This window comes from Oncorhynchus masou, chromosome 12 (genome assembly GCF_036934945.1).
Source record: "Oncorhynchus masou masou isolate Uvic2021 chromosome 12, UVic_Omas_1.1, whole genome shotgun sequence".
Taxonomy (NCBI): domain Eukaryota; kingdom Metazoa; phylum Chordata; class Actinopteri; order Salmoniformes; family Salmonidae; genus Oncorhynchus; species Oncorhynchus masou.
Genome location: NC_088223.1, coordinates 51,647,764 through 51,672,577, shown reverse-complemented (window position 1 = coordinate 51,672,577; position 24,814 = coordinate 51,647,764). Strand labels below are relative to the sequence as shown.

At 42.1% G+C, this 24,814-nt stretch overlaps 3 protein-coding genes, 1 long non-coding RNA gene and 1 other non-coding gene across 6 annotated transcripts in view; 2 read left to right on the top strand and 3 right to left on the bottom strand.

Moving 5' to 3' along the window:
- LOC135550349 (palmitoyltransferase ZDHHC20-B-like) overlaps positions 1–24,814 on the top strand; it is a 319,193-nt gene that overhangs the window by 117,951 nt on the left and 176,428 nt on the right. The gene's annotated exons all lie outside the window — the stretch shown is intronic.
- Positions 7,596–7,667, top strand: trnac-gca (transfer RNA cysteine (anticodon GCA)). The gene has a single exon. It is a non-coding gene; the product is annotated as a tRNA-Cys (tRNA).
- On the bottom strand, positions 7,815–9,643 carry poglut3 (protein O-glucosyltransferase 3). Its single transcript, XM_064979181.1, is given in 8 exon segments — positions 7,815–8,240; positions 8,243–8,273; positions 8,433–8,509; positions 8,512–8,536; positions 8,700–8,733; positions 8,735–8,889; positions 9,029–9,150; positions 9,262–9,643. Coding segments are annotated over 8 exon segments (813 nt in total). The 5' UTR covers positions 9,524–9,643; the 3' UTR covers positions 7,815–8,133.
- LOC135549135 (uncharacterized) lies at positions 10,542–12,881 on the bottom strand. The gene is made up of 3 exons (XR_010456948.1): positions 11,918–12,881; positions 11,412–11,490; positions 10,542–10,688 (listed from the first exon to the last, which is right to left on the bottom strand). It is a non-coding gene; the product is annotated as an uncharacterized LOC135549135 (long non-coding RNA).
- LOC135550345 (uncharacterized) lies at positions 14,518–24,281 on the bottom strand. Of its 2 annotated transcripts, XM_064981047.1 has the most exons (6): positions 23,892–24,281; positions 23,590–23,711; positions 20,719–20,875; positions 20,245–20,581; positions 19,614–19,704; positions 14,518–17,175 (listed from the first exon to the last, which is right to left on the bottom strand). In XM_064981047.1, the coding sequence occupies exons 1-6, from the start codon at positions 24,008–24,010 to the stop codon at positions 14,627–14,629; spliced, it is 3,375 nt and encodes a 1,124-aa protein (XP_064837119.1). In that variant the 5' UTR covers positions 24,011–24,281; the 3' UTR covers positions 14,518–14,626. The 2 variants fall into 2 exon arrangements, with proteins under 2 accessions (XP_064837119.1, XP_064837120.1); XM_064981048.1 differs by lacking the exon at positions 14,518–17,175 and having other exon boundaries at positions 19,615–19,704; positions 19,968–20,581.

Here is a 24,814-nt window from a genome sequence, read left to right as displayed (position 1 = left end):
ATAAGTTCAGGAGTAAAAATGGGCTTAACAAGTCATAATAATTTGCATGGACTCACTATGTGTGCAATAATAATGTTTAACATGATTTTTGAATGACTACCTCATCTCTGTACCCCACACACACAATTATCTGTAAGGTCCCTCAGTCGAGCAGTGAATTTCAAACACTGATTCAACAACAAAGACCCTGGTTTTCCAATGCCACGCAGACATTGAAAACAGTGGTGGTCAGTGCCATTTAAGATGAGGGAGAACAATTTATTTTTTCATGAGCATGGCCTTCTATTACAGCATATTGGATGACTCAGTCATATTTAATTCACCCAGTTTAATGTAACAGCGATAGGTTTAGGCTACTACATGACACTCTAATTTTCCCTGTACCCATCATGAGGTTGCTAAAACCTAGCCTAGGAATGACAGTTTACAATGTAGGTGCGCACAGGTCGAGAGAAAAATTTGAGGTGACAATACCACCCTGCACACTCTTGCCTGCATCTAGCTAATTTAGTGTGTAATCATTAGTCCAACAGTTGCAAACGAGAGTTTCTATTGGACTCCTTCAGGTATGTTTTATCCTCGTTGTGTTCCGTTTGCTTGCGTTTAAGAAACATTTTTCAACATAATCGGCGGAATGAATACACCCCTGATCACGTGCAGATGCAGTCCACTTTCATAGCAGTCCATTGTATTCCTTCTCTCATCTATGTGCTCTCCTCCTCTCACGTTGTCCCTTCGTATGTGGACTTCAATGCACAACACATCAGCTGTATGTGACCATCAGCTGTATTTGACCAAAAACCTTTCCAAGCTAAACTGCTACACATAGCCTACATCATTGTCACCCTATATAAGTAACGTCATAGTCAACATAGCTAATAGAACTAAGGTGTTAGTAAACCCGCTACAATCATGCAGTAACGTTACAGTGTACAGTCAGTAAGCAGTTACACCGCTGGCAAAACATTTGTAAAACCAAAAGCTTTCCTTGACTTGGAAGAGTTCCAGTGTTGATGGAAAGTCATAGCCAGCAAGCTGACGTAACATCCCTCTGTTTGAGCAGGGTGTTTGAGTAGGCTAAACTAGCTAAGTAAGTGAAACTGAAAGTTTAAAAAATAATGAAATCTCGCTCTATTTCTCTCTTGCTTCTTCATTTTGGAATAAATTTATTAAACTGTTCAACTACTGTGTTTCTCTCTCTTTGAGTCAACTACTCACCACATTTCATGTACTGCAGTGCTAGCTGTAGCTTATGCTCTCAGTACTAAATACATTTTCTGATTGTTTGATTGGGTGGACAACATGACAGTACATACTGTAAGAGCTCTGGTAGGTTGGAGGGCGTCCTCTGGAAGTTGTCATAATTACTGTGTAAGTCTATGGAAGGGGGTGAGAACCATGAGCGTCTTAGGTTTTGATTTGAAGTCAATGTACCCAGAGGAAAGCTAGCATTCATCCAGCTACACCATGGTGCTACCCTACAGAGTGCTGTTGAGGCTACTGTAGACCTTCTTTGCAAAATAGAGTGTTTAATCAATTAGTTGGTGACGTGATTATATTTAGTATAGGTTAATCTAAAAAAGATAACTTTGTTTTACCATTTTTATGAAATTCGCTGAGGATGGTCCTCCCCTTCCTCCTCTGAGGAGCCTCCACTGATTGAATATCCTTTTGAGCAAATTACACTTTGGATGGGTATCAATACATCCATTCACTACAAAGATACAAACGTCCTTCCTATCTCAGTTGCCAGAGAGGAAGGAAACCGCTCAGGGATTTCACCATGTTGACTTTAAAACGGTTACAGAGTTTAATGGCTGTGACAGGAGAAAACTGAGAATGGATCAACAACATTGTAGTTACTCCACAATACAAACCTAATTGACAGATATAACACATTACGTAGTACCACTGCATATTTTCATACATAATGGTTGCTGCATCATGTTATGGGTATACTTGCAATAATTAAGGACGGGGGAGTTTTTCGGATAAAAATTAAACGGAATGGAGCTAAGCACGGGCAAACCCCTAGACAAAAACCTGGTTCACTCTGCTTTTCACCAGATACTGGGAGATGAATTAACCTTTCAGCAGGACACTAATCTAAAACACAAGGCCAAATCTACACTGGATTTGGTTACAAAGAAGACAGTGAATGTTCCTGAGTGGCAGAGTTACAGTTTTGACTTAAATCTGCATAAAAATCTATGGCAAGACCTGAAAATGGTTGTAAAGCAATTTGACAGAGCTTGAAGAATTTTGAAAAGAATAATGGCAAATGTTCCACAATCCAGGTGTGGAAAGCTCTTAGAGATTTACCCAGAAAGACTATAATCCCTGCCAAAGGTGATTCTAACATGTATTAAGTCAGGGGGTTAAGTAATAATAAAAAATAACACAACAATACATAACAATAACGAAGCTACAGTGGGGCAAAAAAGTATTTAGTCAGCCACCAATTGTGCAAGTTCTCCCACTTAAAAAGATGAGAGAGGCCTGTATTTTCATCATAGGTACACTTCAACTATGACAGACAAAATGAAGAAAAAAAATCCAGAAAATCACATTGTAGGATTATTAATGAATTTATTTGCATATTATGGTGGAAAATAAGTATTTGGTCACCTACAAACCAGCAAGATTTCTGGCTCTCACAGACCTGTAACGTCTTCTTTAAGTATTAATGGCACCTGTTTGAACATGTTATCAGTATAAAAGACACCTGTCCACAACCTCAAAGAGTCACACTCCAAACTCCACTATGGCTAAGACCACAGAGCTGTCAAAGGACACCAGAAACAAAATTGTAGACCTGCACCAGGCTGGGAAGACTGAATCTGCAATAGGTAAGCAGCTTGGTTTGAAGAAATCAACTGTGAGACCAATTATTAGGAAATGGAAGACATACAAGACCACTGATAATCTCCCTCGATCTGGGGCTCCACGCAAGATCTCACCCCGTGGGGTCAAAATGATCACAAGAACGGTGAGCAAAAATCCCAGAACCACACGGGGGGACCTAGTGAATGACCTGCAGAGAGCTGGGACCAAAGTAACAAAGCCTACCATCAGTAACACACTACGCCACCAGGGACTCAAATCCTGCAGTGCCAGACGTGTCCCCCTGCTTAAGCCAGTACATGTCCAGGCCCATCTGAAGTTTGTTCGAGAGCAATTGGATGATCCAGAAGAAGATTGGGAGAATGTCATATGGTCAGATGAAACCAAAATAGAACTTTTGGTAAAAACTCAACTCGTCGTGTTTGGAGGACAAAGAATGCAGAGTTGCATCCAAAGAACATCATACCTACTGTGAAGCATGGGGGTGGAAACATCATGCTTTGGGGCTGTTTTTCTGCAAAGGGACCAGGACGACTGATCGTGTAAAGGAAAGAATGAATGGGGCCATGTATCGTGAGATTTTGAGTGAAAACGTCATTCCATCAGCAAGGGCATTGAAGATGAAACGTGGCTGGGTCTTTCAGCATGACAATGATCCCAAACACACCGCCCGGGCAACGAAGGAGTGGCTTCGTAAGAAGCATTTCAAGGTCCTGGAGTGGCCTAGCCAGTCTCCAGATCTCAACCCCATAGAAATCTTTGGAGGGAGTTGAAAGTCTGTGTTGCCCAGCAACAGCCCCAAAACATCACTGTCTAGAGGAGATCTGCATGGAGGAATGGGCCAAAATACCAGCAACAGTGTGTGAAAACCTTGTGAAGACTTACAGAAAACGTTTGACCTCTGTCATTGCCAACAAAGGGTATATAACAAAGTATTGAGATAAACTTTTGTTATAGACCAAAGACTTATTTTCCACCATAATTTGCAAATAAATTCATTAAAAATCCTACAATGTGATTTTCTGGATTTTTCCCCCTAATTTTGTCTGCCATAATTGAAGTGTACCTATGATGAAAATTACAGGCCTCTCTCATCTTTTTAAGTGGGAGAACTTGCACAATTGGTGGCTGACTAAATACTTTTTTGCCCCACTGTAAATACAGGGGGCACCGGTACCGAGTCCGTGTGCTGGGGTACAGGATATTTGAGGTAATCTGTACATGTAGGTGGGGGCGAAGTGACTATGCATAGGTAACAAACAAACAGTGAGTAGCAGCAGAGTACAAAGGGATCGTCAATGTAAATTGTCCAGTGTCAATTTTATGAATTGTTCAGCAGTCTTATGGCTTGGGGGAAGAAGCTGTTGAGGGGCCTTTTGGTCCTAGACTTGGCGCTCTGGTACTGCTTGCCATGCGTTAGCAGAGAAAACAGTCTATAACTTGGGTGACTGGAGTCTCTGACAATTTTATGGGCTTTCCTCTGACACGCCTATTATATAGGTCCTTGATGGCAGGAAACTTGGCCCCGGTGATGTACTGGGCCGTTCGCACTACCCTCTGTAGCGCCTTACGTTCAGACGACAAGCAGTTGCCATACCTAGCGGTGATGCAACAGGTCAGGATGCTCTCAATGGTGCAGCTGTAGAACCTTTTGAGAATCTGGGGACCCATGCCAATGACCCACATCTAATCTAGATATATAAGTATTTAAAAATATATATTTTTAGTTTTTTCCACTTTTACATTACAGAGTATGTTGTGTGGGTCCTTGACAAAAAATGACAATTAAATCCATTTTAATCCACTTTGTAACAACTAAATGTGAAAAAATGCAAGGGGTGTGAATACTTTCTGAAGGCACTGTATGTGTGTTTGTGAGTAGGTAGGGCCAGTGTGGGTAGGGCACCGGCCCATTTTAAACCAGCAAGTCTAATTGTTTTCTCTAAGAGTTCCAGTGGATAACTGGGGAGCTGCTCATTCCTCACGCTGGAAAACCTGTGGGTACAGTAACACAAGACATATCGTGTTTATCACTGGGTGTCAGTAAATGGGCTTTGGCCAATACTTTTTAAATTGGCATCAGTAAAAAGGTGTCCCCTGAATATGTGTTTTGGCTGTCCTGGACACCATAAGGAGCCTCTTGGGGACATAGACCTGTGACTGGAACAATGTCCTTTAGTTGTGCATATAGTCCACGACAATTCTGCAATACAGAGAAGACACCAGGCTGTAGAAAATGTACTTCAATGTAGTTGCCTCAGTGCTGATTAGGTTACCTTGCGAGTTAATTTGTTATGGTATAGAAAAATAACCCAAGATCTGTGTTGTGTTTAGAGGCAACCTGCACCTCTCTACTGTACAGGCTCCATTCCTTTCATATGTAGAGAAGGAGCTCAATGAATTTCTCAATTTCCTCATCTTTTGGGAGCAGATAATTAAAGTCCCGTTACAATCAAATACACTGATAATTAAACTCAGCCAAAAAAAGAAATATCCTCTCACAGTCAACTGCTTTTATTTTCAGCAAACTTAACATGTGAAAATATTTGTATGACATAAGATTCAACAACTGAGACATAAACTGAACAAATTCCACAGACATGTGACTAACAGAAATTGAATAAAATGTCGCTGAACAAGGGGGGGGGGGGGGTCAAAATCAAAAGTAACAGTCAGTATCTGTTATGTACTGCAGTGCATCTTCTCCTCATGGACTGCACCAGATTTGTCAATTCTTGCTGTGAGATGTTACCCAACTCTTCCACCAAGACACCTGCAAGTTCCATGACATTTATGGGGGGAATGACCCTTGCCCTCACCCTCCGATTCAACAGGTCCCAGACATGCTCAATGGGGTTGAGTTTCGGGCTCTTCGCAGGCCATGGCAGAACACTGACATTCCTGTCTTACAGGAAATCACACACAGAACGAGCAGTATGGCTGGTGGCATTGTCATGCTGGAGGGTCATGTCAGGATGAGCCTGCAGGAAGGGTACCACATGAGGGAGGAGGATGTCTTCCCTGTAACGCACAGCGTTGAGATTGCCTGCAATGACAACAAGCTCAGTCTGATGATGCTGTGACACACCGCCCCAGACCATGACAGACGCTCCACCTCCAAATTGATCCCGCCCCAGAGTACAGGCCTCGGTGGAACGCTCATTCCTTCGACAATTAACGCGAATCCGACCATCACCCCTGGTGAGACAAAAACGCGTCTCGTCAGTGAAGAGCACTTTTTTTTCCTGGGTTTGTGCCCATATGCAACGTTGTTGCCGTTGATGTCTGGTGAGGACCTGCCTTACAACAGGTCTACAAGCCCTCAGTCCAGCCTCTCTCAGCCTATTGCGGGCAGTCTGAGCACTGATGGAGGGATTGTGCGTTCCTGGTGTAACTCGGGCCGTTGTTGTTGCCATCCTGTAGCTGTCCCGCAGGTGTGATGTTCAGATGTACCGATCCTGTGCCGGTGTTGTTACACGTGGTCTGCCACTGTGAGGACGATCAGCTGTCCATCCTGTCTCCCTGTCTTAGGCGTCTCTCAGTATGGACATTGCAATTTATTGCCCTGGCCACATCTGCAGTCCTCATGCCTCCTTGCAGCATGCCTAAGGCACGTTCACGCAGATGAGCAGGGACCCTGGGCATCTTTCTTTTGGTGTTTTTCAGTCAGCAGAAAGGCCTGTTTAATGTCCTAAGTTTCATAACTGTGACCTTAATTGCCTACCGTCTGTAAGCTGTTAGTGTCTTAATAACGACCGTTCCATATGTGCATGGTTCATTGAAGCATGGAAAACAGTGTTTAAACCTTTTACAATGAAGATCTATGAAGTTATTTGGATTTTTACGAATTATCTTTGAAATACAGGGTCCTGAAAAAGGGACGTTTATGTATGTATGTATGAACCTAACCCATTTAAATAGATGGTAACATATAGCTAGCTGGCTGTAAGACCCCATGTGTTCTCGAGAGATAGTATGGACCAAACAAAGCTCGCTTGTGTTAGCTGCTAACGTTAGTTCTGGAACATTTAATTAACCTTTATTTAACTAGGCTAGTCAGTTAACAACAAATTATTATTTACAATGACGGCCTACCCCGGCCAACGCTAGGCCAATTGTGCGACGCCATGGGACTCCCAATCACGGCCGGATGTTATTAACAGTTAACTTACCTAGCTAGATAGCTAACTGCAACATTGTCGTTGACCTCTCAAAATGGGGTCAATATGTTACGTTTTTAGTAATATGCTATATGGCACTGGGTTCGAATAATTGTAAATAACAACCTAGCAAACTACTTGAAATACGCACCATGATTACCACTAATTATCACAGTTGCAAATAAAAACCTAGCAAACTACTTGAAATACGCACCATGATTACCACTAATTATCACAGTTGCAAAACTGGCCATATTGTAAAAAGGCTACTGTCTATTCATTCAATAGCGCTTGCTGGCTAACGTGACAGTACTTCCGGTCATGGTGCCAAGGCTCTGAGTCGCCAGCTTCAACCAAAATGTCTACTATCTGTGCTACTACTAGCTTCCTGCTAGATAGCTACTTGGTTTATGGTTTGTCTCTTAACTGTAGCTATTGACTACAGCTAAAACCAAAGTACGTTGTCTAGGAAATCTAATCACAAGCAGTCGAAAGTAAAGTCAATATTAATATTACAATCAAAAGATTGTCATTGCTGAACTGTGACGCAGGTAGCTATATATTCTAAAACATTCCCCTTAACGAACAGAAGGGGGTATAGCTCAGTGGTAGAGCATTTGACTGCAGATCAAGAGGTCCCCGGTTCAAATCCGGGTGCCCCCTCTTTTTAGTTTTATGGCGCGTGTGATTTTGAGCACAAGTTAAAGACATTTCTGGTCATCCATCAATGTTTCAATACAATTGTATTTTTTTCACAACAGAACGTCAAAGAAAATATTTAATCATTTAATTGCACAATCATAGTGGCTTTAGAAGAGTCCAAAAAGAAACCAATCTATATGGCAATATCACTCAGGTCAGTGAAAACAGATGCTTCCGCATAATGGTCTTGTCAATAAAACAGTCATATTCCAGGCCCAGTAAAGTGAGCTGTGACAAAGTCTGTTTGGCTCAAACCACATTTAATATTTGATCGTCTATATGAGTGTTGGTACATCCACTAAGCAGTCCTGGTCACACAGTACTTCTTCATTGCATAGAATCTCCATCAACAAGCAAGCAGAAGTCCAAGGCGCACTTTCTGTATTGAAATAGCTAGTGTCTCTTCCCTTTCTTTTCACAGTGTTGTTCAGTGTTCATCCTTCTCCGGGCTGGGATCATCTCTTTGAGGCTCTTGCTGACAGCTGCAAAGGGCACTCTGGTCGGATGGCTGGGGAACCCGCTTCATGTCTGGAGTGTGGGCTGGTTGTTCTGACGCTCAGAGTACATCTGTTATGGAAAGAGAACTTTCCTAGCTGGGTTTCTTTTTCTCACACACAGTACAGTATCAGAGTTGACACTGCAGTAAAAGTATCAAGGATAATGACAGTACCTTAATTTATCTGAACTGATTTAGCATTGGCATGCATAGCAAATAAAGACAATTACCTGTACCACACTGTAATAGTAACAGTATAATCTGTTAGGTTGTACGAGCTGTCGTACAATCGCCTGGCCTGCTTTGCTATCGCTTGTGCTTCATCATCATTCCCCTGTAGGGAAAATAAAGAAATCCATATCTTAATCAAATATCCACAAAAACCTGGCTAGATCCTATTCTTCATTACAACGTGCATTTGCATTTCAAGTATCCAAAAATGTACATGGTAGCAAATACATATTGACACAAACATTGGCACTCTTTCTCTTTCATACCATTGCCCACTCAATCTTTTGGATGAGGTCAGAGACTCCTCTTCACAGGGATGTAGTGGGTGCCTGGCTTCTTCAGGTGGGTGTAGAAGTGATTTGGTGAATTCTGCTTCAGCACCAGGCTGTTCCCCAGCATCAGCTAAGGGAACCTGTAAGGAGCCACTGTGCCCTTAACGTTCACCTGATACTTACACTGTAAATGGGAAAGGGCCGTATATTACGCCAAGGTGTGAAAGTTTAGAATTCCCTTTTATTTTATATTATTGTGGCTACCAATTTTTTATTTTGGGAACCTGCTGGCTTTGGGTGGAATGTTCAGAATGTTCCCCCACCTTGAATAAGTCAAAGAATCCAACAAGATTTGTTTTGCCCAGATCCTTCCCCCTTTTCTTGGACAGAGTGACCAGGTGTAGGCACTCTTCACGACTGTCCCGGCCACAGAATAAGGCCTGTTCTGTTTTGTTGGACCAAGAGGCCAAAGAAACAGAGTAATGTGCATATGAGTAATGAGGTGTAAGTAAGCAGAATTAGCTCAAGGGAGAATGTAAGAAGTAATGTGTCTTACCTGTGTTGCCCTGGACTGACAGCAGATCACTGGAAATGTCACTGGGTCTCCAGGGTGGAGTGAGTGTTGTCATAGGTGGGGAGGATGGTGTCTGTGGAACCGCACCAGGAGATGATTGGAACAGCCCCAGGAATGTCATCTGCTTCCTTGTTTCCATTGGCCAGTCTCCCACATTGATGTAAAATTCCACATCAGGAAGCCTCACCTCATATTGCAAATATATTATTATGTGAATTTCTGGTGAGGGGCAAATAAGTACCATCGGACAGTTAAGAAAGGACCATGATCATACTTATTGATGAAAGGACAGAGACCAGCACATACAAACTCACCTATAACTAATAGTGAACGCATACAATGACACAAAAAAGACAAAGCAACGTTTTACCTTCCTGCATAGTGAGAGGAACATTTCATCAGAGAACTAATTAAATTAAGGTTACATATTTATTTATTTTTGAAAAAATTATCTTGAAGTCAATGCATTTTTCCCAGGGAACAGCGACCTGGTTGTCTCGATTACAGCATAGTGAATGAGACCTCCTCTGTTGGAGAACCGACAGGGAACCTCCTGTAGGAGGCGCTGCAGGTCAATGGTGGGGAAGGCACTGAAGTCTGAACAAATATTTATATTGACTATGTCCGTCCAAGCTCGCTCATTAATGTCAATCGGAATTACTGATTGCCTCTTATTTACTCGCCCCCCCACCTTATGCCATAGTTTGTACATCTCAATTGTCAGTTAAAACCACATTTGTTTAAGCAAATCAGCCATATCAGCTATGTTTTTTTTAAATGCAGTAAATGAGGCTGAATTAGGGTTGTCAACTTTCTCACTACCAAATAAGGGACAAAAGGTGGCGTGCCAGTGCACGGTCACACGGCAGTGTGGGTATGGTGTTATGGGAATGAATAAACAGTGTATATTCATAGTCTTATTCAATTGGAATGGCAAAAGGCATTATGAGTTATGTGAGTTGGTCAATTAGCTTTCGGAATGCGATTGTTGTCAGTGCTCAATAACTGGTAAACGGAGTGGTGTATTCCACAGTTGACATTGGCATTATCTGCTGCATAGGCTGTGAAGTGTCTAATATCAAGTTCATGATTTTCCAGATAGTTCATCAGAGCTTGATGTATGCCATTTGCAGTTTCATCACTGTCTTCATAATAGTCAAGTAACTTGAACTGCCCTCCATCAGACACAGAAATATCTTACGCACGCTGGAAACATTTTTCTATTTCCCTTGTTTGAGGCATCACTGGCAACTGAGAAATACACGGGCTCACCTTCCATAGGAGGCAGAACATCATTTTCCGCAGTAGACGATATTGCTAGCACCTTTAGCTAGTGTGGCCTTCTTGTGCATTTCTGTGGATGCATGCTGAGTTTGGTCACTCTCCCCTCCATGGCCAATTGAGAATTCCTGACAACATAAAGTACAGAAAGCTTTCATCGGAGTCACCACTGACAGCCTTAACCCACGTCTTGTTTGCTTCCCATTGTTTGTTGTCGCTGCAATCTTTTCTTTTTTTGCATGTTTATCCATATTTCCATGATATGCCAAACCGACCGAACTACAACAGAAATTACTTTGCAGGAATTGGCGCGTTTACGCTATACTGTGATTGGATGAATATACGGGACAAGGGAGATCATGTATGGGACAAACCAATTCAGCCCAATTTAAGGGACATCCCGGCTAATACAGGACAGTTGGCAACCCTAGGCTGAACGAACTGTTTCGCTGCCAGACAAGGCTCCGCTGATTGCCAGGTGTAGCAGTGGTAAGACGTTAGGACTGCTGTTGGGACAGCTTTATATAGGCCCTGTATGTCACTGTTATAGTAAAATGAATGTATTGTTTAGTGTTGTGTAGTGGCTTTGCTGGCATGCATATAAAACAAATGCGGGGGCACCGAGATTTACATGCTAAAATCGCGACTGTGCCCTGAGCAGTCACAGTACCCATGATAGGCTGGGCCTGAGGACATAAAACCAACAGGATGCAGCATCACGTGGAATCAGTGAGAATAAATAACAGCTCAACATACTGCCATCTATATTATTCAAACAGGCAGAGTTAGATGATGAGTTAACTGATATTTTCTCTCAAGCGATCACACAGATCTGCCAATGCAGACGGTACCTCATCAGAAAGGAACCATCGCCTCTGTCCAGGGGAAGGTGGGTGTGGATGCGGACATGCTGCTTCTGAACGAGTCTACCTGCATGTAAAAGAGGAGATCAAAAGTAGTTAAATCACCTCGATTATAGGAACAAGAACATAACCGTAGGGACAATTGGAGTAATGCTCAGCCCGCAAATATTAGGCTCTATAGGGGAATAAAGGGCTGCCCAATAATGGACATTGTTTAAGACGTTAAGAGTTCAATTTTGTGCATCAATAAAGCATAGGCTACAGTAACAAAAACAAGTAGTTTATCTGATGAAAAACTCCCCATTGTATGAGATCTCAATTGATCTTGGGGTGAAATGCCTTCAAAGGGATGGGTTACTAAACAGTTTCCCCAAAGATAACTTTATAACTTTGACCAGCGGATGAAGAAATGAAATTCATGAAATAATTGACATAGACAAAGAGCCTCATCCTCTCTGCATTAGACAAATATTAATATTATCACAGACACTTACCTGGAGAGAAGTTTTCCCCAGCTGAGTTGACAGCCTGGATCGACCGGGCAAAACGACTTTAGGGTCTAGCCCTTGACCCCAAACAAGACATTTTCTGGTCTGACTTCACTAGCTTGACAAAACTGAAAGTTACAAGTAAATCATATTAAAACTATACAAACTAACGGAAATACGCTCAGTATAGGGTTGAGTAGATTATATTTAAGAGTCATAGTTAGCTCCTTTCTAAAAGTAGAGAGACGAGGTAGCTACCTAACTAATATTTATTTTTAGGGTACCAATTTAGCATGCAGCATCTCATCTTCAGAAGGGGGTGAATTTGTGATTTGGCCCAATGCGATTGCACGATGTATGGACTTGTGTGTATTGAGGAAGTTTGATGAAATACACACAGGAAAAACTATCTGTTTACAGAGACCAAATATTGATGGTTTAATACAGAAGAATGCCGGATATTACTCCCTTTTAATTTTACCAGATGTCACTTCTTTTCCTTCTTTCAGGGTCCGTGTTAATCGGAATCCTAGGGATGTCCCCACCCCCATTGAAGTTGAAAGTTAACATTTGTATAAGGGTTACGCAAAGACAAACCAAGTTAGACCGCTACATGTCGTTTCCAATGGGAACAAACGAGTCATAGTGGGGAGAACAAGCAAGGAGGTGGGCAGAGCCAAGCACGAGCTAGCGAGATCCTATTGGAAACGTTCTAGCATTCGCTTGGTAAAGTTACCTAGCTAACACCAATACAACCAGCCTGAAAACAAAGACCAGTAGAAACTGCAGTCATTTTCATCATTCTTAGCAATTATTTAGGAATCCTTGTGAATAAGTATTAGCTAGGTAGCCACATGTTCTTCGCTTATTTAAATTGAACTTCAGTTAGCTAGCCAACTACTTAACCCTCTAGCCCAAAGCTAACGTTATAAGCAGTCAGCTAGCTTCATCTGGCTCGTGAGGCTCGACCTGACCGGTTAATGTGTTGTGAAGCTAGCCACAATAAGGATTAGGCACAATCGTGGAATTTGCTGTTAGCCTTCAAAATAAAAGTACCTATTTGAAAGTGATGCAGAAGGTTACAGTTGGTGGAATCATGCCATATTTAGACTAGATAATGTTAAACAAGGTTGGAATGTGAAATGGGGTATAAGTCTACTCGGTGACACCCACAGAACACAACTGTGAAGAGTTTACGCAAACATTAGGGTTGTAGCTCTTATCGCGGCACTGTGACTGTGTGAAATCACCTCCCCAGTCAGCCTATTGTGTGTATTGACATTCATATTGCACTGTACAGCTTTACCTAAGGATTGGGGATCAATTAAATTGGGTATCAGTCTACTCAATACCCAATATATTTTTCCCAACACGCTCCTCAGAGTTATCAGACTCCAAAACATCCACTCAGTATTGTTTTCCCTCGGGAATAATGTTCAATACACATAGTAGGTTGACAACAAATGTGGCTCAATTCAGTTGTTTCAGAGTCTCGTGATAAGAGCTACGATGCTACTATTCTCTGGGTGTTACTGAGTAGACTGATACCCCATGTCATTGATCCACAATCCATAGGTAAGGCTGTGCAGTGAAATAAGTATGCCCCAAATGCAATTCTAAGGTCTAATACATCCAGTGTGATTTCAACATATTTTTGTCAAATTAACAAAATATTGTATTTTGTTGATTTTATATAACAACATTCCAACCTAATTTATTATGATCTATTCAATTATAGCATAATTCTATTATTTGTGGTCATTTGCATCACTGTCAATGACGTACTTTTCTAATACATCCAGTGTGATTTCAACATATTTTTGTCAAATTAACTTATTGTTGTATTTTGTTGATTTTATATAACAACATTCCAACCTCGTTTATTATGATCTATTCAATTATGGCATAATTGTATTATTTGTGGTCATTTGCATCACTGTCAATGACATACTTATTAACCGCAAAGTCCACTAATTGGGACTAATCCTTATTGTGGCTACTTTCACATAGATGGGTCCGACCACCATTAATCAAATAAGAACTGTTTTATAAATTAAGGTTATTTTAGATGACACCTAACTATTAGCTACTGAAAGAGATTATGTCGTTTTGCACAGTTTTTGGGGAAGAACATTGTTTGCATCCATGAGCTAGCTAGCTTTTTTAATGAATAGCACTGTAGATGCGCGAGACAACTTCACCAGCATCATAGCATACGTATCGATGAATCGTTGTGACATATAAAATTCTAGTGATAGTGTAATCCATGTGTAATAACTATGTAAAAAAAACAAAAAAAAACAAACGACGTTCCATATTCGTCTGCATATTTTCGTTAGGGAACGCCTACTCTGTGAAGTGCAATAACTCAATTCGCATTTGCACTAAACAACGCGATTTTTTTAAACAACTTTGGCAAAGGGTAAAGTCTACAAAACCTAGTCCACTCTGTTCATAAAATAAATGTTTTATCGATTATAAAATTTGCAGAATGTCGGCCAAAATCCATCTCCTTCCATCTTCTCCCACTGCCAACCACTGAGCTTCCTCTCACTACCATATATCACCATATCATCAACATGGATTCAATAAATGTACAGATTAATTATTTGTTTTATTAATGTTTTTCAACTATAAATACATAGGCCAATAAGAAATGATTTTCACAAACACGTTAAATATCTGCACAATGTTACTCAAAACAGTCGCCCTTTGCTAGAGTATTGACTCTTTCTCCCAATCATCACTGCTCAAGTAGTATTCTCCATCTGTAGTTGTATCTGAGTCATACTCCTCAAAGTCTGACAAACTGGAGCTAGTGATGGGCAGTAGTTCCATGGGGCCTTGAATGACTTGCAACTTCTGATCAATGATAAGTGAGTTTAAAATCTCTGTGTGCCAAGTCGATGACTCATTGAACCGTAGAGGCAAAGGCAATGTCAGGCTCTTAGGGCTTAAGATGCTGTCTGTTTTTATTAGACTGATATAGGTTTTCTGAGTGCTAGAGAAAGCTCTGGAAATGGTCCTGGGTGGGCGATCAAGGTCCCCTGGCCCTCTGATATCCTCCAGACTCCGTAGGTACCTTGTGGGGGCCATATCAGTTCCTGTGGAGATGCGCCTGTTTCTTGATGTTCGGTTTGAGTAAATGTTGGTGACAGAGATGGAGCGGCCATGTTTCAGGCCAAAATCAGTAGTGGTTGGAGAGTTGTTGGAGTATGAGAGCTGTGTGGGTTTAAAACAGGCAGTTCTACTCCTATCTGATCTACTGTCCTTACCCATTGGGCTAGAGAAGACATCATTCTTTGTGTTGAGGCTAAAATGACTGGTTCTAGAACTTCCAGAGTCCTTATGAGATTGACTACTAAAATAGGGTGAATGTGGAAGATTTGGTCTACTTAATTCTTCTTTTGACAGCGATGGGTTTCCATTTTTCTCAGTTGATATTGTGTTCCTCTCTTTGTCATGAATATCTAACTGTGCATTCTTGGATGCTAATTTAACTGTGGAAATTGTCAGCCCATTGCAGCCTCTGTTTTGTTGTCTCAGTTGACCTGCCACATTACGTTGAAGGTCAATGGGTTTCAGCACTTCTTTGACCTCTGGAGACCTCTTCCCTGTCTGTCTATTCTCACTGATGACACTAGCTCCCTCAAGTGTTGATGGCACCGTTTTCCCCTTTCTACCAAACAACACACTCCTTTCCTCAATACGTTTGCTACTGAATATCATTCTGAGGCGATTCAGTATCTGATCTACTTTCCGGTTGCTTCTGTAACCAGTGGGCCCTTTTTCAGTCCTATCAGAGACAAGAGTTGCGTCCTGAACAGGCAGACCCAAGCTATTCTTTCTAATCTGAGATGCAAACAGATCCTTATTTGAAGTCTGACATTTAAATTCACTGATATTATGTGTTTCACTATCAATAATCTCTGAACCAGTCACTTTTATTTTTTCCCCTATCATCAACTGTTTTGTGTCTGCTGGGGCACTGTGTGTACCACCATAGGCTCTGGTGAGATCAGTCATATGATCTGGTGAAACTGGGGGGCTGTGAAGATGTGACTGAAGCCCGTGAGAGGCCCTGGAGCTGAGGCTGGAGAGAGAATGAGTCTTAACTGCCAGACTGGAACCTGTGTCATATACACCTGAATAATATGCATGGGGCTTGACAATTCTTTGGTTATTAGATTGAACCGAGGCATTCGTCTGCAGTATCCTCTGTTGGCTGATGGCTTTTGATAAACCATCCTGGGCTGCTAAGTTATGCTGCTTCGCCAACATGTTGATTCTCTCAGAAGATGACATCCATCTTGTGTTGCTGGGTGGTGAGTAGGGGGAGTGATTGTCACCAGCAGTATCCATAGACACAGCCTTGGTTAAATGTCTATCAAGTGACTTGGACCTGTTAAGGTATTTTGGACTCTCAGTTGCTGTATCTAAAGTGTTCTTAGACATGGGGAGAGAGTTAAATATCAAAGATGAGCTTAATCTGGTCCTATTTTCAAGAGGGTAATGAGACAGTGTAGTATGAGGCAGGATTCTGTTGAGGCTCTGGGGTGGGAAACATTGTAGGTCAGAGGCAGGGAACAAGGTGAGATGACTTCTTGAAATGTGCTGTCTCAAGGTGACTGGACTCTCTCGGTGGTCAGAGGAGGAGGGGAGGCCAGAGGGGAGGTTGGAGGGGAGTTCGGAGGAGAGGTTGGAAGGGAGGACGGAGGTGAAGTTGGAGGAGAGGCCGGAGGCTTCAGCCTGGGTCTCTACATAGTGGGAGGTGGGCAGTGTGGTGGAGCTGCTTGGTCTTAGCAAGGAGAACGTTCCTGGTGACTCCACACGCCATGGCCTGATCAAGGACAAATGGCGAGCTGGTGTTACGGCCCGACCAGAGGCCTTTTGAAGCTGGCTCCTCTTCAAGTTAGAAGACTGAAGTTTTGGTGGTTGATGTGGGCTGTGAAAGGGAATGTTCATAACCTCAGGGGAAAGACTCTTCACAGTGGCAGTCCTGGGCAGGGACTGCTCTTGAGGTGCAAGGAAGGGGGAGGAAATGTCAGAGTGGTGGGGGCGGATGGGGCAGCTACATATGTTCCGATTTGGGCTAAAGGGAATAGACGTTTTCAATTCAGCTGATGGTTGGATGTGTTCTCCTTTCCGAGGTTTAGATGTAGGATCCTCATGCTTCACTGGTGGGTGGCTGATTGACTGTGGTGCTAACGCTGGTCCAGTCACTCCAGAACTTTCTTGGTCCTCTCTCTGATTCTGACCTATGGCTGGACAATGAAGAGAACAAGATTGGTACATTGACCTTTGACACAGTTGTTCATATTTTTATTAACCATTTATTTGCTAGGAAACCAGCCTCTTTGAGACACAATCTAATTTCTTTACTAAGTATTTGTAAACATTGAGTGTAAAAAATATCAAGAACACCCCCCTCAATTTGTCGGGCATGGACTCTACAAGGTGTCGAAAGCTTTCCACAGGGATGCTGGCCCATGTTGACTCCAATGTTTCCCATAGTTGTGTCAAGTTATCTGGATGTCCTTTGGGTGGTGGACCATTATTGATACACACAGGAAACTGTTGAGCATGAAAAACCCAGCAGCATTGCAGTTCTTGACACAAACTGGTGTGCCTGGCATTTAATACCATACCCCGTTCAAAGGCACTAAAATGTTTTTTTTACCCTCTGAATGGCACACATACACAATCCATGTCTCAATTGTCTCAAGGCTTACAAATCTTTTAACCTGTTGCCTCACCTTCATCTACACTGATTGAGTGACATCAATAAGGGATCATAGCTTTCACCTGGTTTCACCTGGTCAGTCAATGTCATGGAAAGAGCAGGTGTTCTTAATGTTTTGTACACTTAGTGCATATCAAATCAAGGATAACAGAAGTAACCACATCTAAACATACAGTGCCTTGCGAAAGTATTCGGCCCCTTGAACTTTGCGACCTTTTGCCACATTTCAGGCTTCAAACATAAAGATATATAACTGTATTTTTTTGTGAAGAATCAACAACAAGTGGGACACAATCATGAAGTGAAACGACATTTATTGGATATTTCAAACTTTTTTAACAAATCAAAAACTGAAAAATTGGGCGTGCAAAATTATTCAGCCCCTTTACTTTCAGTGCAGCAAACTCTCTCCAGAAGTTCAGTGAGGATCTCTGAATGATCCAATGTTGACCTAAATGACTAATGATGATAAATACAATCCACCTGTGTGTAATCAAGTCTCCGTATAAATGCACCTGCACTGTGATAGTCTCAGAGGTCCGTTAAAAGCGCAGAGAGCATCATGAAGAACAAGGAACACACCAGGCAGGTCCGAGATACTGTTGAGAAGAAGTTTAAAGCCAGATTTGGATACAAAAAGATTTCCCAAGCTTTAAACATCCCAAGGAGCACTGTGCAAGCGATAATATTGAATTGGAAGGAGTATCAGACCACTGCAAATCTACCAAGACCTGGCCGTCCCTCTAAACTTTCAGCTCATACAAGGAGAAGACTGATCAGAGATGCAGCCAAGAGGCCCATGATCACTCTGGATGAACTGCAGAGATCTACAGCTGATGTGGGAGACTCTGTCCATAGGACAACAATCAGTCGTATATTGCACAAATCTGGCCTTTATGGAAGAGTGGCAAGAAGAAAGACATTTCTTAAAGATATCCATAAAAAGTGTCGTTTAAAGTTTGCCACAAGCCACCTGGGAGACACACCAAACATGTGGAAGAAGGTGCTCTGGTCAGATGAAACCAAAATTGAACTTTTTGGCAACAATGCAAAACGTTATGTTTGGCGTAAAAGCAACACAGCTCATCACAATGAACACACCATCCCCACTGGTGGTGGCAGCATCATGGTTTGGGTCTGCTTTTCTTCAGCAGGGACAGGGAAGATGGTTAAAATTGATGGGAAGATGGATGGAGCCAAATACAGGACCATTCTGGAAGAAAACATGATGGAGTCTGCAAAAGACCTGAGACTGGGACGGAGATTTGTCTTCCAACAAGACAATGATCCAAAACATAAAGCAAAATCTACAATGGAATGGTTCAAAAATAAACATATCCAGGTGTTAGAATGGCCAAGTCAAAGTCCAGACCTGAATCCAATCGAGAATCTGTGGAAAGAACTGAAAACTGCTGTTCACAAATGCTCTCCATCCAACCTCACTGAGCTCGAGCTGTTTTGCAAGGAGGAATGGGAAAAAATGTCAGTCTCTCGATGTGCAAAACTGATAGAGACATACCCCAAGCGACTTACAGCTGTAATCGCAGCAAAAGGTGACGCTACAAAGTATTAACTTAAGGGGGCTGAATAATTTTGCACGCCCAATTTTTCAGTTTTTGATTTGTTAAAAAAGTTTGAAATATCCAATAAATGTCGTTCCACTTCATGATTGTGTCCCACTTGTTGTTGATTCTTCACAAAAAATACAGTTTTATATCTTTATGTCTGAAGCCTGAAATGTGGCAAAAGATCGCAAAGTTCAAGGGGGCCGAATACTTTCGCAAGGCACTGTATATGGCTCCATGTGTGTGCATGGGTTACAGAATGCTCAAGTGAACTGTTTAAGTGTCTGTTTCACTCCCTGTCCAAACTAGGAGCCATCATAGCTGCAATCATAACACACAGTTTACTATCTGTCCTTTAGTAAATAACCAGAGGAGGACTGGAGCCATTACACACCTGTGGAGCTCTCCTGCTTTCCCCCTGTTTCCAGTAGATCTGTTCTCCTCTTCCCTGTTTCACCCACAGGGAAGGCAGCAGGTCCAATCACCTGTAAATGAGAGAGAGAGAGAGAAAGAGTTTAAGTATGCAAATCATGTCTAGTTTTAGACATCACATGCTGTGCTTGGCACCAACATACAATAGAGGGATTTGAATCAATATTTGCATTTAACCTTTGATCCATGAGTTCATCAAAAGCTATGGGCCAATCTCATAATAACTCAACAATACGTGCAACTCCCAATTAATCAAAATGTTGGTTAATCAAATAAATGTGGTTGTGAACGCAAACATGCTATCAAGCTAACTTACATGACAGAGAGATATAGGAGAATAGGTTAGAATATGTTCTCAAGAACTGCCACAATTCGCTGAGTTGACCCAAGCATGTGTCATAGGCATGCAAACCTGCTGAGGGTACACCCAAGCTGTTGAAAAGGCTCCCTGAAGGGGGTGTGTGAAATAGGACAACTTTGATGCAGTGCGGAAAGCAATACTTTACAAGGAGATTATAGGCCCAAAGGTGAGGGGAACACCCAGGCACTGGTTACTACACACCTACTGAGGGCCATTATGCACTAGTCTGTACCTTATTAGACTCCACTGAGTGATCCTCAGTGGGCTCCTCCTCTGCAGGACTCTCTGTGAGCTCCTTCTCTCTGTGTGCCGTCTCTGTGTGTGCCTCCTCTGTGTGCACCTCTTTAGTAAGCTCCTCCTCTGTGTGCACCTCCTTGGTGAGCTCCTCCTCTGTGTGCACCTCCTTGGTGAGCTCCTCCTCTGTGTGCACCTCCTTGGTGAGCTCCTCCTCTGTGTGCACCTCCTTGTTAGGCTCCTCTGCAAACTCACCTATTTGCTCCTCCACATGCTTTGCCTCAGTACTCTTGCCTTCGCAGCTTTGTCCTCCAGAAGAGGAGACGTTGCTAACCCTAGGAGATGGGGATAAGCCTGCATTAGAATATCCCTGTACCCTAATTTCATCCTCTGAAGGCTATTGTCACAGTAATCTGCATGTTTCCACCATGTTTGTAAGTGTACCAGCTACTTATTTGTTACAAAGGCTCACCCATTGTTATGGCTGTTGTTTTTCCCTCCCGGGTCTCTGATGCCCCTCAGAGGGACCCTGAGGCTGAACATGGAGCTGAGACGGGCTCGCAGAGTTGTATGTCTTCCGCTACCGTCATCCTTCCCTTTTATTGGTTTACTTCTCACAGTTTGCTGCTCTGTAGAATGACAACGTGTTGAAATATCACTCAGGACAAGCAGCAGTGAGTTACTAACTATTATAGCCAAAGATAAAGAGTAGGACTGTATGGGCTTGACTGACTAGCCTGACCCTGCAAACCTCTTGAGTAGCAGCAATACATACAGTTAGGTCACCAGTAGTGACCTAGTCATTGGAGGAGTAGCAGATCAGATTCCATCTCTTCCATCTTATTAGTCATCACTTGTCCTAAGGGCAATTTCAGGCCATTTCTGGGTCAATGGCTCACCTTACATTTGGCATTTTAGTCCTTTAGGAGATGCTCTTATCCAGAGCGACTTACAGTTGGTACATTCATCTAAAGATAGCTAGGTGAGACAACCACATATCACAGTCGTAGTTTGTCCATTTTAACTCATTAAAGTAGTTATTAGCAAAGTCAGCGCTAGTAATACAAGTGCAGAAGAGTTTTTTTTTGAAGAGTTACAGTTCATGCTAACAGTTACATGTAATACACTACCGTTCAAACGTTTTAGAACACCTACTCATTCAAGGGTTTTTCCATTGTAGAATAATAGTGAAGACATCAAAACTATGAAATAACACATATGGAATCATGTAGTAACCAAAAACGTGTAAAAAAAATCCAAATACATTTTATACTTGAGATTCTTCAAATGGCCACCCTTTGCCTTGATGAAAGCTTTACACACTCTTGGCATTCTCTCAGCCAGCTTCACCTGGAATGCTTTTCCAACAGCCTTGAAGGAGTTCCCACATACAGTATGCTGAGCACTTGTTGGCTGCTTTTCCTTTACTCTGAGATCCGATTCATCCCAAACCAGGTCGGGAGATTGCGGAGGCCAGGTCATCTGAAGCAGCACTCCCTTACTTTCCTTCTTGGTAAAATAGCCCTTACACAGTCTGGAGGCATGTTGGGTCATTGTCCTGTTGAAAAACAAATGATAGTCCCACTAAGCCCAAAACCAGATGGGATGGTGTATCGCTGCAGAATGCTGTGGTAGCCATGCTGGTTAAGTGTGCCTTGAATTCTAAATAAATCACAGACAGTGTCACCAGCAAAGCACCCTCACACCATAACACCTCCTCCTCCATGTTTCATGTGGGAGATACACATGAGGAAATCATCATTTCACCCACACCACGTCTCACAAAGACAACGATTAGAACCAAAAATCTCAAATTTGGACTCCAGACCAAAGGACAAATTTCCACCAGTCTAATGTCCATTGCTTGTGTTTCTGGGCCCAAGCAAGTCTTTTCTTATTATTGGTGTCCTTTAGTAGTGGTTTCTTTGCAGCAATTTGACCATGAAGGCCTGATTCACACAGTCTCCTCTGAACAGTTGATGTATGGTCGTTTACCAAATAGGGTTATCTTCTGAATACCACCCTTACCTTGTCACAACACAACTGATTGGCTTAAACCCATCAAGAAGGAAAGACATTCCACAAATTAAGTTTTAAGAACCTGTTAATTGAAATGTATTCCAGGTGACTACCTCATGAAGCTGGTTGAGAGAATGCCAAGAGTGTGCAAAGCTATCACCAAGGCAAAGGGTGGCTATTTGAAGAATCTCAAATATAAAATATATTTTGATATGTTTAATACTTTTGGGTTACTACATGATTCCATATGTGTTATTTCATAGTTTTGATATCTTCACTTTTATTCTACAATGTAGAAAATAGTAAAAATAAAGAAAAACCCTTGAATGGGTAGGTGTTCTAAAACGTTTGGCCGGTAGTGTACATAATAGTTATTATTCTCCCTAACACACGTCTAGCTAGTCATAGACAGAGCAAGTTAACAATTAACCATAAGTACATATTTACAGATAATTACAGTATATGGAAAGTCATGTTATGAGACATCTGTTAAGTTATGAGGACACTTTTAACCCTGTAGAACCAGAGCAGTTCCTGGCATAAGGGCCAGGAGCTTCATAGTTAGTAATGCAACATATGAAACACAATGAGCACATTTACATGCACACAAATCATTTGTTATGAAACTGATTATGGCAGTAGGCCAGTTAAAGCATTAGTCATGTAAACAATGTTTATTTTGATTGCAATTTTCTGCATTTATCAAAGTCCCATCAGGTAGCCTGACTTCAGACTTGTCCATGTAAACAGGATTATTAAGGATTTGTTCACCTTGCAAAGCATGTGAACGTTGAAATCAAACTATTATACTAATCTGACTATTCCCAATAATCGTGATACTGTACAGGTTTCTGTGCCTCTGGGAATGGAAGTTTTCTCCATCTCAGGTAGGAATATTAGCCTTCTCATTTACTGTGGGGTGTGAGGAAAAGCTCTGTGTCCCGTCCAACAGGCAAAGCAGAACCTCTATATCACTGCGCCCATGTGCATACACAGGGGCGCAACTTTGGTTTTAAAAGTGGGGGGGGACATAATTATAAATTTAAAAAAAATGTTATCCAGACGAATAAACAATACAAACAGCCTACCCGACTACTTGGATGCGTCCGCATGGTCCTAAAGCAAACCGTCGCCCTGTTTTGTATCACATTCTGATGGCGCAGAAATGCAATTTCAGAACGTGGGGGGGGGGGATATACCCATATATCAAATAATCAAACACATGGTTTCCATTGAATTTGCACCGTTCCAGTATTATTATGAACTGTTTTCCCTTCAGCAGCCTCCACTGGTGTAGACAGTGTATCTGGTGGTCTGCCCTCACCTATGTTAGTGCTGTGTGGTGCCTGGGATGGGTGGACACTGCTCTTGTTAGTCTGCTGGTTTCTCAGGTTCTCCGGCCATCTTAACACAGACTTTCTGTCCCCCCGCTGCTCAAGCAGACGTCTGGTGACCACACAAGTATAAATGATTAGTCAGACATAAAGTATGTAGCTACACACACACACACACAGAGAAAAGCAGACAGAAACCCACGATTCAACCAGCTTGCCTTTTCACCTCAAATCCAACTTTAAAAAATCAAATGCTGTCATTTTACACTAAAGTATACGATCTCTCACTTACCCAATCCTCTCCTTTTCAATCTCCTTTAGACGCTTGTCTCTCTCTAGAACTTCAACAACAGCATGTGCCTCTTCATTGCTTAGGAAACCTAGATCCAAGTTCAAATTATACACTGTCATAGTTCCTAACTTGGCAGCAATCCCTAACTGATTCCACTACAGACGAGGTGATAAAGGAAATGGAAAGTAAGTTGAAAGGAAACTGAAAATCAGACATTTAGATAACCAAACCACTGTTTTACAGTCTGCGTCTTCCCCATTGCAGAGTACTCAGTGTTTTAGTCTGTCCCTCCCTTCATGCTCGAAGAACAAACATAACTCTATGCAGGTGGATCCACGTCGCTGGTCAGCTGAGAAGAGAGCAGGTTACACCCTCAAACTGCCAGCACTCTATTTGTCTCCTGGGCAGTTTGCTGATGTTATCTACAATCTGCTAGATCCTTGGGCGTGTCGTCTAGCCGTGGTGAGAAGCATAGGACACATAATCCCTGTATTTTGCACCTGGCGTGCAACGCACTCCTCTATCAGAACAGTCACAACATACACTGAGAATACAAAACATTCAGAACGGCTCTTCCCATGACATAGACGGAACAGGTGAATTCAGCTGAAAGCTATGATCCCTTATTGATGTCTCTTGTTAAATCCACTTCAGTCGGTGTAGATGAAAGGGATGAGACAGGTTAAAGAATGATTTTTAAGCCTTGAGACATGGATTGTGTATGTGTGCCATTCAGTGGGTGAATGGGAAAGACAAAAGATTTAAGTGGCTATGAACGAGGTGCCAGGCAGATTTGTGACAAGAACTGCAATGCTGCTGGGTGTTTCATGCTCAACAGTTTCCCGTGTGTATCAAGAATGGTCCACCGCATAAAGGACATCCAGATAACTTGACACAACTGTGGGAAGCATTGGAGTCAACAT